Here is a 17,768-nt window from a genome sequence, read left to right as displayed (position 1 = left end):
GTTGCCAATGCAATAGGCACCTAACATCTCAGACTACCCTCTGAAGAAGACCTGAATTTGAAATAATTGTTATTTCATTTCTGGATGTGTAAAGAACTTAATATCCGTCTCTATATTTTAAGAGATGGAGTTAATGTTTTGTTTGACAAAATTCTTTGTTCTATTTCACATATCAATCATATCGTTGCTTATGCAATTTTGATTGATGGTCTCTTTTCATTTAAGAAATGAATGGTAGCATTAACTGTATATGGATAAAGATGCAACTAGACCTGAGAGGCCTAGAGATGTGGATACATCAACTAAATTGTGACACCTTAAACTTGGAGGCATTAGCCAAGATAGAATTCACCGGATGGCAAAAGATGGAACCTTTTGGATCATTTGATCATGTTCATATGCCTACTTGTGAATCTTGTCTACATGGTAAAATGACCAAGTCTCCTTTCACTGGTAAAGGAGAAAGAGTTACAGAACTGTTGGGATTAATTCACTAAGATGTTTGTGGATTTTTGTATACAAACACAGATGGCGGTTATTCATACTTCATTACCTTTACCGATGATCATTCACGGTTAGGGTATTTATACTTAATGAAGCATAAATATGAATTTTGAAAAGTTTCAGGAATTCAGAAATGAAGTTGAAAACCAAACAAGCAAGAGTATTAAAATCCTTAGATTCGATCTAGGATGTGAATACTTAAGCACATAGTTTCTTGATTACCTCAAGGAACACGGCATCTTATCACGATGGACTCCACCAGGAATTCCACAACATAATGGAGTTTCTAAAATGAGTTCCATGAGCTGTACTAATTTACCTATATCCTTTTAGGGATATGCACTTGAAACTGCAATTCATTTCCTAAATAGAGTGCCTTCCAAATCCATTCCACAAACTCCATTTGAAATGTGTTTTGGGAAGAAACCAAGTCTTGATTAGATCAAGATTTGGGGTTGTCCAGCATATGTAAAGGCAATATGCGGATAAACTAAATGCAAGGTTAGTGAAGTGTAGATTTATAGGGTATCCAAAAGGAAACTATGGGATATCACTTCTATCACATCGACGAGCAAGAGTTGTTTGTCACAAGGTCAGCTACCTTCCTAAAAGGGAATACACTCTTGATGGGAAAAGGGGGACATGAGATAGAACTCAAGGAATTGTCCAATGAGCTAGAAATCAACACTGAACTAAGTGCAATCCCAGATCCACAAACTTGTTGTAACACAGACTCCACGTAGTTCAAGAAGGGTTAGCAGAATGCCTAAAAGGTATTATGGTTTCCTTCATGACAACAAAGGAGAGTTGAATCTCCTAAGTGATTGTAAGGATATCGAAGACCCTTCGAACTACAATGAGACAATGTCAGACATTGACTCATAGAAATGGCTTGGAACCATGAAATCCGAAATGGATTCTATGTATACCAACAAAGTCTAGACTCTAGTTGATCCTCTTCCTGGTATTGTACCAATATGGAATAAATGGATCTTTAAGAGGAGATAGGCTCAGATGGGATAGTAGAAACCTACAAAGCAAGGCTAGTAGCAAAGTGCTACAAGCAAAGAGAAGGGATTGACTATGAAGAAACCTTCTCTCCTGTCACTATGACAAAGTCTATTCGGATTTGGCTTGCAATAGCTGCATACCATGATTATGGGATTTGTCAAAATGGATGTGAAGGCGGCTTTTCTGAATGGCCACCTTCAGGAAGAACTATATATAGATCGACCTGAAGGCTTCATTTCTAAAGTTGATAAGCATAAGGTATGCAAGCTACATAGATCCATTTATGGGTTGATGCAAGGTTCTTGGAGTTGAAACATCCTATTTGATGAAGTTGTCAAAACATTTGACTTCATACAAAACATGGATGCCCAATGAGTGTACAAAAGGTCAGTGGGAGTTTAGTAGTATTCCTAGTGATGTATGTAGATGACATACTACTTATCGGAAATGATATAGGAATGATATCTTCAGTGAAGCTGTGACTCATTAAAATCATTCTTAACGAAAGATTTTAAAGAAGCATCTTACATACTTGAGATAAAGATTTATCTTGATAGATCTAAGAGAATGATTGGATCATCTCAATCCTTGTATGCTGATAAGATACTAAGGAGATTTCATATGGAACAGTCTAAGAAAAGTTTACTTCCAGTATGACATGGACTTCACTTTTCTAAGAGAATGTGTCCAAAAACTCATTATGAGATACATTAGATGAGTAAAAATCTCTTATGCATATGCAATAGGGATTCTCATATATGTCATAGCATGTACAAGACATGATATCGGTTATACGAGTATAACTAGAAGATATAAATCAAGCCCATGATTGGATCAATTGGGAGCAGTCAAGTATGTTCTTAAATACTTAAGAAGGACTAAGGACATGTTCCTCATCTGGGAGGAACATCAGAGTAGCAAGTGGAAGCATTTACTGATTCGGATAATGTATCTAATATCAACAATTGCAAATCCACCTAAGGGTACGTCTTCATTTTGAATGGACACGTAGTTGTTGGAGAACAACTAAAGTTGATTACACTGTCGCTTTAGAAGCTACAATAAAATCTGTTTGGATAAAAGGTTCATTACCGAACTAAATGAGGTTCAAACCATAATGTCACAAGTACCTTTACTGTGTGATGACAATGGGGCGATAGCTCAAGCCAAGGAACCTAGGTCTCATCAGAGATCCAAACACATAGAAAAATGTTACCATTAGATGGGGCATCTGCAAACAACGTAACAGATACACGCACTAAGCCTATGTCACAGTCACAACTGGATAGACATACAGACATAATGGGTATGAGATACATGGCTATGTGGCTCTAGTGCAAGTGGGAGATTGTTAGAAATGTGCCCTAAGAGCCAATACATTTGATGTAATCTCCTTAGAATACATTTCGTATATGATATATAAAAGGGCAAACTAATTTGTTATCTTTTACATCGTGTAAAGAAACAAATGTCCAGGGTATGCTAAATAAGAGATAAAGTAATCTAAAGAGGATTAGATTCAGGAGACCTTTAATCTCTAATTATAGCATCCCAAAATGTTCCTAATCATAGGTTATCAAATGGGCATTGATAAACCGTCAAGATTAGCACATATTATGTATGCTCAATTGGGAGGATGGTTAGTCTCAAACCATTTGTGTAGTTGACACTAATACAAGTATGTGGGTGCTCATTAGTGAATGAGTACACTGAACGCGATCAACTGTAGTTCTCATATGGAGTATTTATCTACATGTCAAATGAGAACTCATAGTTGCAATAATGCAAATTAGTCCTTAGACCTGAGGCATTATGGTTGTCTTGTGATACGTTATTGATCTTTGATAGCTCTTAAAGGCAAGCCGTAAAAGATTTGTCTTAAGTGTTGTTGGGATCTCTTAATTCATCATAGGGGCATGTGAATGTACAATAAGGAATCTCTACTTTCGATAAAGAAGGAGAATGTTTCAAGATGTGATTCAGTAAATCTTTGGCCAAAGTATTTTGAGCTTGATTTAGAAAGTTGTTCTTAATCATGTTCTTTTGAATCACATGAGGTTATAAATCATATTAGGGGTTTGACATAAACAATCCGTACCCTAATAATATGATTTGAAACATTGTATAAGAGAAGGACCGTATTGCATTGCAATTCCAACTGAATAGGTTCTTCATCTATTCTGGTTAGCTTGGGTAGCCTTGATATATTGCTAGATGTCACTCTTGGCTTGTGGAAGTCCTAGGATTTATTGTGATCGATCCAAATAAAGGAAGAATTAAAAAGGGGTTTTAATTCCAGTTGGTTAGAAAGAGTTCTAATATTTTCCCACTGCCTTGCTAATTAGAACCTAATGGATCGCACACCTTAAATGGTTAACTTTGAGTAATACAAATGAGAATGAGGAAATCAATTTGATTGATTTGATGTGGATGATTTACTACGTGTAAAAACATATTTGGGCCTCGGTAATAGTTAACGGGAAGCCCAAATGGTTGGGTATTAAGCCCAAGGGCTTAAGACAACTAAATATTATGATTTAAGTGTCATAAGGCCCAATTTTGGAAGCCCAATGGGTTTTGGCCGAAAATGCTTAAGTGAATGTGTATGGGAATTGTTTCAATAAGCTCATTAATACACAAACACAATCCAACATCAACCAAATGGGTTTGGGAGATCAAAGAGAGATAAAAGAGAGTTTTCAAAAGTGAAACACTTTCATCTTTCAAAGTGGTTTAGATTGAAACCAATCTTGAGAATCTTGCACTAGCATCCAAGTATTCTCAAGATACTTCTTCTCATCTCAAGGTTCCATTGGTGTGGAGACTTAGAGGCCATATACTTTTGTGGCTCACATGGAGGAGAAAGATCAAGGAGCAAAGATCAAAGATCAAAGAGGAGATCAACAAAGAGGAAATCATCAAGAGAAGACCAAACACAAATTGGTTCATATAATTGCTTCAAGGGTAATTAGATCTTATTCTTTCTCTTGAATTTTCATTTATGAAAAACATATCAATGTTCATGGCTTAAGATACTTGGAAGAAGTTTTGTTTTTGAATTTAAACAACCACCTTAGACTTCCGCTGCAATTAATTTGATTAAATGCATGTTTAATATTCAAATGAACTTTGGAAAAATGTTTTGAAATTCCTACACTTTAAACTCAACTGAGATAAAAATCCATGGAAGACATGTACGTATGTATATAAATATGAACCTTCAGAAAAAACTGCTTAAGAAAACTCAAGAAAAAAACACTTACCTGTAAGGCAGGTACATATATACCTATAAGGTAGGTACATATATACCTATAAGGCAAGTACATATATACCTGTATGTATTAACATTATTTACCTGTATGTCAGGTACATACTTTAATGTGGGTTCTTGTCTGATCGATTGGTATAATATGTGAGTCTTTACTTTTTATTGATTAAATTGTATTTTATCTATATATTAGGAATATTATCAAGGAAAAAAAAATTCAAAATTCAAAATTTGGAATTCAATTTCAAGGAAATAATGCATTAAATTTAGATTTTCAATGTGTTTTCCTTATTTATATTAAAGGGTAAAATCGACACAACAAAAAAGTAATAAATGTCAAAGGACCTATATCTAAAACAAAAAACAGAGGACTATACCTAATGACAACTAATCGTTTTTGATCTAGATCTAAGAATCCCTTATTCTAATTTCATTAAAAATGTTGTTGCTCATCGAGATCATCTCCCATCTGGATTGTTGATCTCAGAGAAGATTGTCTCAGAAATCAATATAATGGATTCGTTGGTCGCACAACTTTGCTCACTTTTACCAGACCCTTCCTTGTCTTTGATGAAGGCAACCTCATCTTCACAAATATTGTTTTCAACAATATTGAAGTCCGTATCGTCGTCAGCACTCCGTTGAAGCTTCAAAGCAAATTCAAGCTCCCTCACAACTTCAGCCATCGACGGCCGTTCAATCCCATTATCATGCATGCAACTCATCGCAATCTCAACGAATTTATTAAAGCAAAGGCCTGCAACCTTGCCCTTCAAGCATGGGTCAATGATTTCATTAAGTGTCCCATTGTGATGACAAGTCTTGGCCCATTCAGCCAGGTTCATTTGCCTCCTTTCTACCATACGCACAACCGCTGGCCTTCCACACAATACCTCGCATAGTACTACACCGAAGGAGTACACGTCAGACTTCACACTCAGCTGCTGACGACGATAGTATTCTGGGTCTAGATACCCAAAACTACCCTTCACCACCGTGCTCATATAGGCGTTAGACATGGTGGTGGCGCCCATTTTTGACAACCCGAAATCAGAAACCTTAGCGATCCATTTCTCGTCCAACAAAATGTTGGTGCTCTTCACGTCACGGTGAATGATTGTGCACATTGCTCCCGTGTGAAGGTAATGCAGCCCATGCGCTGCCCCGATACAGATCTCAAGCCTTTGCTCCCAGGGAAGAGATGGTTTATCTTTGTGGTAGAGATGGTCACTGAGGGTCCCACGGTCCATGAAATCATACACTAAGATCATCTCTCTTTCATCCACACAATATCCAATCAGCGACACCAAATGACGGTGGCGTAATTGGGAGAGCATCTCGATCTCTGTCTTGAACTCGTGGGCCCCTTGTGAGGACTCGGGTTTCAGCCGTTTGATTGCAACGGGAGTGGCCCCACCATCGATGTACCCTTTATACACGTTGCCAAACCCGCCGCGCCCAATAATACAAATATCACTAAAGTTTTGGGTGGCGGCTTTGATCTCCGCCAGGGAAAAGTAGTGACACAAAGCGGACGGTAAAGATGAGTTGGTTGTTCTGTTGCTGTTGTGCCAGGAGTCTTTGAGTTTCTGTTGTCGCCTGAAAACCAAGATTAACCCAAGAAACATTACAATTGTGACGGTGGAAACTACACTGGCAAGCATAGAAGTCCGCGTTGAGTTGGTGTTGGTTGTCTCTGGGCTTTGCGGCAATGACTTTTTTGGGGTCGACATAGGAGGTGGGTTTGGGTTGTGTCCGGCGAGATTGCTATTTGTGTCATTTAATTTGAATATTTCGAGCCCATTCAAGATTGCATCGTTGAAAGTCGTCATAAAATCATAAGAGTTTGCTCGCAGTGTTATGGAGAGATTTACTTTCTTCTGGCATTCTGAAGCTGCAAGGCATGTCATGAACACAAGGTAGTCACGGTACACTGGTATCCCATTTCCGCCACTCCACTCGATGATATCTGCATCTTCTTCAACGAGATCGTTGGCTATGTAAATTAGAAAATTTCGGTCTCTGTAATTGACAATGTCAGGTTCAAACTCGCAGAAATGAAGCCTAACCAGGTAATAAAACTTCGGATCAACTGGGAAATTCCAGGTGAGTTTATAGCTCTTGTTTATGGTCTTGTTCTTGCCCATAGACCGGCCCGTTTGGTAAACTTCTTTTGGAGCAGAGTACTCTGCTATTCCGGTAAAGTTGAGTTGAATACTAGCGTTTTGTGGTAAAACACTAAACTCAACGCTTAAATCGTCTAAGTACTTGGGCTCTTCTTGTAGGCCTGCCCAATTGCGATACATGCCTGTGTCTTCATTGAAAGATAATGACTTTCCACCGACGTTTATTCGGTACACCGTCTCCAGAGCAGAGTTGTTTTCGATGTGAAAATTGAATTTGTTTCCTACGAGTCCTACCCCATAGCTTTGGGATGCAGTGAAGTAAAGATTGGTGGGCATGGATACAATTTCAATGCCGTTGATAAACGCATACGCATCTGGGCTTGCTAGGCTCGGACTCGGAGTGAAGGTGATGTTCAAGCTCTGTTCTGATGATTCCATGTTGAGACAAAACTCTCTGTATATCGTCTCTGTTCCGTACGCATCTGCAGTGACTGAAGTGTTGAAGTCGTGGAGAAGGGTAAAGCCACTGGCTTTGACTGAGAAGAGGGCTTTGGATCGGTCAAAGTCAGGACCATATGAAACTGGGTTGAAATACAAGCGGATGAACTTTTGGCCAGAAGTGAGTTTAAAACTGTAAGTAAATTCAGAGAGCGAAAGGCGCGCTGTGGTGTAAGACACTTGGTGGACGGTGTACGAATGAGGTGCTTCTCTGAACATGGATGTGTCACTGCCAATTGTGGGGGAAAAGTTTGAGTTGATATCTCCATGCCAATATCGTTGATCATATTCATTTAATAAGTTGCCGGAATAGCCACATTTAACGGTGATATCTTCCACCGGAGTGTAGATAGGTGGCGAATCTCTAGCAGCCACGAGTAGGCCGGTGATAATGTGGAGAAACAAGGAAAGGTAAAGTTGAGTAGTAAGAATTGGGACGTTCTTATTCATGGTAAGAAAGACAGGGTGGTTTCAGGTGTGTTGTGTTGGTGGTGGATGAAGTGGGAAGGCTGCTGCTCTGCTTTATAGCAAGCTGGATGGGTTGGGTTCTTTTCAATCAAAGAATTATTATTAGGCGGCTAGCTGGCTACGTACTTCAAATTATTAAAGATTATGTTGGATCAACATATCAGTCAAGATATAGTAAGTCTTGTGCATGAAAAATTTGTGTCACTGCTGCTGCCCTTTCCATATCTCGTCATCAATGACGTGGGTGAGACACTCAGAGATAGAAAGGTCAAAAGGTTGGGAAGTTTCTCTGGTGGAGCTTGAGATAACAACATGGTAATTGCATCAAGGTGTTTGTTTGATGCTTGGGTTGTTATATATATATATATATAGGGCTTAAAGATATGTTATGTGTGGGTGTGTGGATCTCTAATTGGAATTTCTATTACACATATGATCATCAAAGACTTTTCCAAGTCACGCTTTTGGCCTCATCTACTCTAAAATTCAGGATTCTTGATCAACATCAGTCAATTTAATAGAGACTTTGACAACAACTTAAACTTCTTTTTTGGGTTGGCCGTGGACTTGAAGAATTAACAAGTCTTTGGATTACATTTTGCACAAGATAATAAAAGAAGAGACTGGGGACTGTAATGTACACGTTGTCTTATTTTCAAGCATGCGCCCATCCAAAATGTGCCTAGTTAGTATTCTTGAGACATGATCTTGTCCAAATTAATCTGTTTGCAAAGTACCAATTAAGCACTTGTATACGACAAAGAAACAGAAAAGCATTTGCATACGAATCCACAAGGACTTGTATTCCCATATATATACTTGGAAATAAATGCACTCATTTCAAACTTTTATTTTTGTTGGTCTAAAATCGCAAGTTATGGTTGATATTAATAAGTTAGCCTACGAAATTGCACATAATGGTTGATAATTTGAAATCCAAACTAGTGCATTGCAAAATATAATTAATCATATATTTATTCAAAGGACAAAAAAAAAAAAGTTCAATTCATATTCAACTATATAACAAATGCTGATTTTGTTCAAATTGATCTATTTGCAGCAATTATATCCCTAGCAGCCATCCAACCCATTGGCGGCAGCCTCCCTTCCCTACTCCAATTCACCACACATGTAGCATCATGTGAGGATAAGAATTATCTTATATCGGAAAGTTGAACAATTTTGTAAAGGCTTATAAGGGGTTGGGTCATTATCTCCCATTATCAATTGGTTCAAAATTCCAACCCCACAACCAATCTTCGATAGTTGGAAGTTGTGGAGTGCAAAAGCACTTTACTAAAGAGATAATGCACTGCAGACGTGGGTTTATCTAAATTGATTAGAGCATATGTGATCCCCACTCTGCTTCCCTTTCCATATCTTGTCATTGATGACGTGAGTAGAGAGACTCAGATATAGAAATGTGAAAGGTTGGGAAGTTTCTATGGTGGAGGTTGGGAAGTTTCTCTAGTGGAGCTTGAGATAACAACAAAGTGGGAATTGTAATAATTGTACCCTCCTGTTGTCTTGATTAGTAGACAAGTCTGCGACCAGCTGATTCTATCAGCCTCAGATGACTAGGGACAGATGGCTTGCAAAGTCTTTGTCTTAGATAAAATACCAAGAGAGAAGACTTTGATTTGATGGTGTTTGATTTAACTCGAATTTGAATGGAATATTCTTTTTTTGAGTGTTGAATTTTCTGAGGGCCAACTAGGCACAAATGGCGACAAACTTTCTTTTCAATCTTGTGAGAGTTTTATTTTCCCTTCTTGCAATTCATGCTCTTAGGGCATTTCCAGCAGTTGCCCCTTGTCATGGCAAGGGGGCACTAGGGCAGCCACTATTCATGTGAATAGTGGCTGCTCTTGCAAAAAGCAATGTTGGTTTCCAGCAGTTGTCATGGCAAAGGGCAAATACTATTCATTTTTTTGTTTTTTTTCACAAATTTGTTTACCTAAAATATTAATTTGGACAATATTTTTGTATAAGATTTTTGGGTTTCTACGCATTGGCGGACCCAGAAATTTTTTAGCGGAGGTGCAATATTGACTAAGTATGAAAAATGATTTTTCAGAATAATCATTTTCTCAAGATAATTTTTGGTAGCTTTTGTTCCTTACACATCAAATAAGAAAACTTGATTTTATGGGATTTTAGTATGAAGTATATATTGACTTAATGAGCCATCATTTTTAGCCTAAATCGTATTTTGCACTAAAACCGATTTTTCATATTTTGATTTGGTGGGAATTTGATTTTCTAGTATTTTTATTTGAATCCAAATGGGAGGTACTTCCTTATTTACATTGTAAACTTAGGGGGGTGTATTCAATTGAGATTTTAAAAGACTATTTATGGATAAATAAGTCCAGTGGATTTTAAAAGACTATTTAGGAACATAATGACTTGGAAGGACTTTTTTAAAGATTTTTTATATTCAGGATTTTTTATGTTTGGATTTTAAAGATTTATATCATAAGAATTTATAAGATTGGGAAGGACCACATGGATTTTTTATTTGTATGATGCTAACTAATGAGATTGGATTTTCTGCTCATCCTTACATAAAAAGATGAAATTTATTGCATGTCGTTTTCTTCATGACTTTTAAGAAACAAAGTAGTCTTGCCTTGCAAGTTGCAAAGATGAAATTTATTGCATGTCGTTTTCTTCAAAACAGAGTAGTCTTGCCTTGCAAGTTGCAAAGATGGAATTTATTGCATGTCGTTTTCTTCATGACTTTTAAGAAACATAATAGTCAGTACTCCTTGACTTAGTGTACATGAAAAGGACAAGAAATAAAAGATGAGATCATATTAACCTCCACCTCACCCCATTTCATAAGCTGGCGGCGGACTTGACTTAGTGTACTTCCAAAGTCAACAACTTGTTCTATCCTTAACTTGTTTGAAGAATATTGCGATATATACTGCTCAAGAGTTTGAGTCTATATCCCTCAGTTTCACTTCAATTCTTTCTTAACACTCAAGTCCAAAATCAAGAGTTCCAAAACATACATTATTTAGTAGCTTTGAATCATGAGCTGAACCCTCCCACCTGCTAAGAACGTACATGAATTCCAAATGAAAATTACAAGCTGCTAATACATTTTGTGATATCTTTCCATGACGATTACGATAACTGCTTACATCTCGTCCCCTCACCATTGCCAGAATATGTGTACCATCAATAGCTCCGATGCAATCCTAAAATTATTCATATATCACAATAACCATATTATGAAAAATACATATTATAATAACAATATTATTATAATTAGATAATTATCACATACCTTGAAATCAGGGTAAAACCTTGTGCTTTCCCTTATTAGACTTGGGTGGGACTAGCAAAGAACAAATTATTCATTATTAATATATTGCAATAATATATTGTACTAAACTAGTAAGCTATTAATATATTTAAAAGATTATGAACTAAGCTCACCTTCAAGTAATCTTTCCACACTTCATCACTAGCAGTGAACGTCTTTGCAATTGGGTCCCACCCAAAGCCAGAGTTGTTACGCATAAGCGTAGACATCTTGTTATATTGCTCCTTAAACCACTTCATTCGGCTCAAGTAATTATTATAAGTTTTTGGGAACGTAATTTTCGCATTAAGACGAGGAAGTATCAGTCTTTCTACATTTTGCTTGCTAAGTGACCCATTAGCATCACGCAATCCACTATTGATAGCATCCACCAAGAGGTGCAACAACTCATTGGTATCGTCCATGGTCCAAGATTCATAGTTCTCTTTCTCTTTGCCCTTTCCTTTGTTATTTCCTTGTTGTGAATCCTCCATTAAATTACTACTACAACATATGTAAGAAATTTATTAGTTATTTCACAAGAATACATATCATACCAAACAAGAAAAGAAAAGAAAAGAATTTCACTCATGTTTTCTATTTTCTATTTTCTTTCTAATTGTCCATATATATGCCGGGTGTTATATTCCTAAACGAAAACTATTGTTTTCAATTTATTTCTAATTGTCCAGAAACTAATCTCTACAACAATAATAAGCATATGAGTTTCAACTAGTTGCTACAATAATAAGCATATGTTGGTCTGGATGAAGGATGATAAAATACACCCCCCTAAAACTCGAAATAAAAATAAAAGACAATCTTGTTGGTCTGCTACAATAATAAGCATATGTTACTGTTGAACTGAAAATACTAACATATGTTGGCAATCCTTGTGGGGGTTAATCTTCGAATTGGAAAATACTGATTTCCTAGAAACTCATGTATTTGTCGATGAGAGTATCAAACTACTGTATTGGTCTGGTCATTCTTGAGTGCTATTATAAAGTCATTGAAGAAATATGAATTCTATTATATTGGACCAGACCTGTTTTGTTCATGCAATAGGTAGCAACAATTGTTGCGAGACACAGACCCACGAAGCATGGAAAAGATAGCAACAAACCCACGAAGGGCCATAGACACAGATCATATACAAACATGGCATCTAACAAATATATAGACAATAAACGCAAGCAGACATAGCACGAGAAGGAAGCAATACCTTGTTGAAGAGCTGTTTATCTTCACGAAGAGCTGTTCGTCTTCTCTAGCAGACAAAAAAAAATCTCACGTGAAAAGTCTGATGGGTTAGGGTGGGATTTTTTTTATAGGGTTTGGTATTTATACCTCCCACTAAAAAGTCACACCAATTCCCTATTTTAAAAAAATCCTTCGAAATTAGCAAGTTTTTGAATACCAAAAGACTTTTTATTACTTGTTTAAAGTCTTGATTGAATACCACTAGATTTGGACACCCTCTTTAAAAAATCCTAATAGTCCTGATTGAATACCACAAGACTTGTTTAGATTATTTAAAAGTCTTAATTGAATACCACAAGACTTATTTATCCCAAAATAGTCTTTTAAAATCCTAATTGAATACACCCCCCCTTAAGTAAATGGAGTAATATAAAAATAAATAAAAGTAAAAGGACAAAGACATTTACTTAAATGTTTAAAATGAAAATAAGGTAATCTGTACACCAGTTGAAAGTGAAGAGTTTTGGTAGGTATTGATAGAAAAAAATTTCGGAATTTTTGGGTATATATATATTTTTTTAAATTTCAATTTTTTTTCAATTTTTTTATTACACAAAAATTGGCTGCCGTTTGATTGGAGGAAATTTTTTTATCGGAGAGCCCAGAACGCGACACTTGGTAGAGAGCCCAGAATGCGGCACTGTAGCACGCTGATGTCCGCCTTGCCCTCAGGTTGGAGCTCGGGCCAGTCTTGCCCTCAGGCCAGCCCAGTCTGCTGGGTCCCACCATCAGCCCTGGCTGCACTGCTGGAAGTGCCCTTACAGTTCAGTCAATTCAAAGAGGTGGAGAGGGACGGGCAATGGGGCCTCGTGAGCTTAGATGCTACCTCAGAGCCTTTGGATATCTAAACGACGACAGTTTGGAAGACTTAAATATAACCGTTGGATATGATGAGCTTTTAGAATCTGCACTAAAAATATTCCAAATAAACTATCATTTGAATGTTACATGTAAGCTTGATTCAGAGACCATGGATCTAATTACCACTCCAAGGTGTGGTGTGGCTGATTTGGTCAACGCAAATGTAATGGTCAACATGGGCATGGGATTCAGATGGATTCTTCACACTATGCTTTCTTTGCTGGAAATCTGAAATGGCCACCCACAAAGCATCATCTCACCTACAAATTTGAGCCTGGAGCCCAAGCCAAATCTGGGCCGTTGGCTTTGACGCTGGCATGTAACCAAGCATTTGGATCCTACGTGCCCTGCTCTAATTGGGTTCTACATCAGAATGTTTTAATTTTACTGTTGATGCCTTTATGCATGCAGTTCTTGATCATAGACTAATCAAAGATGATATTGCCTCATGTGAAAATGGCATGACTTTAATTTCAAAATCCAACCCAAAATTTGTTGGGCTACTTTATTTCTACTTGCCCAAGGGCTAAATTGATCCTATGAAATTAGTGGAGAGGCTAGAATGAGGAGGTTGAATGAGGAGCTTATTTGAGGAGGTGAAATCTCACCATCAACAATTAAAAACAAAGCACATGGGGGGGTGCATTGGGGGGTCCACACCCCTTTTGATGGTGAGATGAGCCTCCTCAAATAAGCTCCTCACTCAACCTCCTCATTATAGAAGCTCCCAGAAATTAGTCCATATGGCCTCAGATCAACCCAAAACCAAAACCCCGAATCATTTTCAGGACAGCCCATATCCAAATCGAATTCGGGTCAGGAAACCCAAATTTTAAATCGGGTTAGTCTTCTCTGCCTTCCCTAAAACCCTAGAGTTTCTTCTCTTTCTTTTGGTTTAGGCATATGAATTGAATTTCTGCAACTCCCAAAACTCAGTTGATTTTGCTTTGCATTTTCAAAATCGTAAACTGTATTTTCTCTGAGAAGTGTAAGGAATTATGATGAACGGTAGGCACCAAAACAAATTCGCATGGAAGCCGAACCTGGGCGTCAAAATCAACGAAACGGAGGTCGGAGGCCGGTTCAGGCCGCTGTCGGAGATAACGGGGGTTTGCCCTCGCTGTAAGGAGCAGATCGAATGGAAACGCCGTTACGGCAAGTACAAGACCCTAACGGAGCCAACCAAGTGCCAACGTTGTACCAAGCGCGCCGTTCGTCAGTCTCACCATAAACTCTGTTCTGCTTGCGCCAAGGAACAAGGTGTTTGTGCAAAGTGCTGTTGCCGTGTCGAACGCATCGTTGGAAAAGACCCTTCGGAAGTGGAAGCTGAGCAAAAAAAGCTTCAGGAGGTTTGTTTTTATTTTTCATTTTTAATTCTCTAAGTGCGTTTGCATTACAAAATGGGATTGATGGGTTTGTTTTGTTTTATCAACTTATAATGTGCAGGCCATAAAAAATGCTCGAGAAAGAGATAGGAGGACACTGATACGTGCGGTATGTTCTCTAAAGGAAACCCATTTGTTTTTTTTTAGCTTCTTGTATTGTCTACGAATAAAGTTACATACTTTGTAAGCTCAAATTGTACTGCAACAGATGAACGCAGGCAAAGCTACTGGTTTAGCGAAAGCGGCAACCGACAAAGATGACAAGGCTGGGGATATGTTCCCCTCTGCATCACTTGAAGAATATGCAGAGGCAAGCAGAGATGATAATGATGATTATGAAGAAGGTGAAGAAGAAGAAGATGAGGACCATGTTTGTAATTAATAGAGGTAGTATTTCAATAGCTTTTGCTGTGTGGATTCTTACATTTACTAATTACAAACAATGATGATGATAAGTTACAGACACTGATTTGTTGTCTTTGTTTTGGGCAGTTTTGATGCATCTCTTTGTGCTATCAGTCGCAATTTTGGACAAAGATATTTTTCCATTACTCTGGAAGTGGAAGTCAGCCATCTTCAACCCCTATGAAGAAGGTCGTGAAGAGTTTAAATGACCAACATCTTTCTTGTTTTCATCTTCTTCTTTCTTTCTTATAGCGGTTGATTCTTCGTTTTTGTACCAAGTGCTTTATGCACAAGAACCCTCAAATGTTGTTTGAGTTTATGTATTAATTGAGTTCCATATGAGAAACTATTATAAAGCGCTCTCGTTCTTCCAAGTTCTATAGTTGAGAAATCAAATGCTAATTCCACCTAATCTGGCCATTACCCCTATTCAATCTGTTTATTATTGAATAAAACCAAAGATTATCTCAATTTATTTCACTTAATATGTAAAAAAACTTCAAATTTTATGCAGATTGTGTACAAAATTCTCTGCATGGGGAAAACTTATGTGAAAGTTGGCAAAAAATTTAGTTTAATATTATCATAGATCAAGATGGTTTGATACGAGGGGTGACTAAGGTTCAAAGAAAACTGACTATAAAGTATGGTACGATGCACCTGGGGATTATTGAAAACGCAATAGAAAATTAAGAGAATTAAATCCAACTTCACTCTTCCAGTCAACAGCTTGAAAGATTGAATGACAGTTCAAATGGTTGTTATCCCCAGAAATGCAAGGAAGAAAAATAACCCATCTTAGAAATGCAGAAGGAAAGCTCCTCTCAGCCAGTCAGATGCCTTCTTGCCGCAATGTTATGTGCTATTCTCCTTGTCAGCCCCCTCACAGTATTCATTTTTGGCTTCAATGTTTCATATCCACAATCCATTTTTGCTACTTCTGCCAGTACTTCCCATGACCAAATTGTTTTGCCTCATTCCCTGCACGGAGATATCTCTCGTTTGCAGATCCAACTGGGGGTTTTACTGGAGCAGCTGCATAATGAAAGTTCAGACTCAAAAGCAATTGCGAAATTTTCGGATCAGGTGCTTCACATTGCCATTTCTTTGGACAAACTTGCAGATAGCTTATCAAGGCTCTACAGGAATTCTCCCCTGGATAAAGCTGAGATGAGCAATGTTGATGAAGATTTCAGTGATCCCGAGGAAGCTGAAGAACAGTTTATGGGTAAGAAGGTCTTCAGTTCAGGTGAGATTCACAATTACACTTCACCAAAACAAAACAGGCTAATTGGGAAGAAGAATTTTCTTGGGGTAGAAGCAGTAACTCCATCAATGGGGTTGGCTTGTGCCAATATGGCCACCAATTTAGACCGGTTTATGAGTTATAAGGTTCACAGTACATGCCCGGATGATTGGGGAATAGCTCAGAAGCTTATAGTTCATGGATGTGATCCATTACCAAGAAGAAGATGCTTCACAAAATCACCCCCACACTACACCAAGCCATTTCCTATAAACTCCTCCCTTTGGACTCAACCTAGTGGTGCTAACATCTTATGGAGCAATTACAAGTGCAAAGACTACTCTTGCCTTGTCTCCAAAGAAACCAAGGACCGAAGAGGCTTCTTCAAATGCTCAGACTGCTTCAACCTTTCAAAAAAAGGGTGGGATACTCCAACAAACGAGTCTGGATCAGCAGAGTTCACCATTGATGAAGTTCTTGCGTTAAAGCCGGAGGAGATAAGAATCGGCCTAGATTTTAGCCCGACAACGGGAACATTTGCTTCTATCATGAGGGAAAAGAATGTTACCATTGCTTCAAGTACCTTAAACTTAGGGGCTCCTTTCAATGAGGTCATTGCCTTAAGAGGCCTTCTTCCTCTTTACACATCAATTGGCTCAAGATTGCCTTTCTTTGACAATACCCTTGACATGATCCACTCTACTTTGTTCTTGGATGGCTGGATAGGAATTGAACTCCTTCAGTTTGTGTTGTTTGATTGGGACCGTGTCCTTCGGCCAAAGGGTCTTCTTTGGATAGACCGCTTCTTCTGTCATAAGGAGGACATTAAGTTGTATTTGGATGAGTTTAACAGGTTAGGCTACAAGCCATTACTATGGAGGGTTGTACCTAAGACTGATAAGCTTGGAGATGAGCTCTTCTTCTCAGCTGTATTGGAGAAACCCGTCAGAGTTTAAGAAAACCAAGACCAAGAATTTGAAGCCACTAGATTTAAATGGTATCTTGAGGTGATTTTCATCCATGTATTGGTGTAAATTCACTCTCACTACTTTATAAAGTTCTGTCATCCTTTTGTTATCTTTGGGTTTTTTTAACTTCACAAAATTCATAAAAAGCTCAATATTGACATCCATGTCAAGTTTACAAAGCATATCTTTTGGTATCTTTGGGTTCTCTCACAAAATTCATAAAAAGCTCAATATGCACACCATCTAAAGTAAATTTGCCAATGATGATGAATCTGAAGTACTTAATTCTACTGCACTCGTTGCAGATGATTCTGCTAAGTTTTCGTAACCAAGTGGGGATTTGTTGAAAGCTTTGGTGTCAATTTCACCATGGGAAGTGGAAACTACTATTTTGCCACACCATGGAGTTTTAAGTTCATTATATCTTTTGATTTACTCCATAACTAGTT

General features: G+C 37.8%; 3 protein-coding genes and 1 pseudogene across 4 annotated transcripts; 2 read left to right on the top strand and 2 right to left on the bottom strand.

Moving 5' to 3' along the window:
* Positions 1-5,177: 5,177 nt before the first annotated feature.
* On the bottom strand, positions 5,178-8,204 carry LOC110759395 (receptor-like protein kinase FERONIA). Of its 2 annotated transcripts, XM_088250759.1 has the most exons (2): positions 8,175-8,204; positions 5,178-7,848 (listed from the first exon to the last, which is right to left on the bottom strand). In XM_088250759.1, the coding sequence occupies exons 1-2, from the start codon at positions 8,187-8,189 to the stop codon at positions 5,242-5,244; spliced, it is 2,622 nt and encodes an 873-aa protein (XP_088106885.1). In that variant the 5' UTR covers positions 8,190-8,204; the 3' UTR covers positions 5,178-5,241. The 2 variants fall into 2 exon arrangements, with proteins under 2 accessions (XP_088106885.1, XP_021817137.2); XM_021961445.2 differs by lacking the exon at positions 8,175-8,204 and having other exon boundaries at positions 5,178-7,983.
* A 3,076-nt stretch (positions 8,205-11,280) lies between these two features.
* LOC148296073 (uncharacterized protein At2g29880 pseudogene) lies at positions 11,281-11,685 on the bottom strand (annotated as a pseudogene).
* Positions 11,686-14,143: 2,458 nt separating this feature from the next.
* LOC110747058 (small acidic-like protein) lies at positions 14,144-15,479 on the top strand. Its single transcript, XM_021947267.2, has 4 exons — positions 14,144-14,664; positions 14,762-14,809; positions 14,909-15,087; positions 15,193-15,479. The coding sequence occupies exons 1-3, from the start codon at positions 14,314-14,316 to the stop codon at positions 15,080-15,082; spliced, it is 573 nt and encodes a 190-aa protein (XP_021802959.1). The 5' UTR covers positions 14,144-14,313; the 3' UTR covers positions 15,083-15,087; positions 15,193-15,479.
* A 241-nt stretch (positions 15,480-15,720) lies between these two features.
* On the top strand, positions 15,721-17,405 carry LOC110747060 (putative methyltransferase At1g29790). Its single transcript, XM_021947269.2, has one exon. It carries the CDS (start codon positions 15,910-15,912, stop codon positions 17,305-17,307), a length of 1,398 nt encoding a protein of 465 aa, XP_021802961.2. The 5' UTR covers positions 15,721-15,909; the 3' UTR covers positions 17,308-17,405.
* Positions 17,406-17,768: the final 363 nt, after the last annotated feature.

Source organism: Prunus avium, chromosome 3 (assembly GCF_965620075.1).
Source record: "Prunus avium chromosome 3, drPruAviu1.hap1.1, whole genome shotgun sequence".
NCBI lineage: Eukaryota > Viridiplantae > Streptophyta > Magnoliopsida > Rosales > Rosaceae > Prunus > Prunus avium.
The sequence above is the reverse complement of the archived record's forward strand: the minus strand, read 5'-3'. Positions and strand labels throughout refer to the sequence as shown.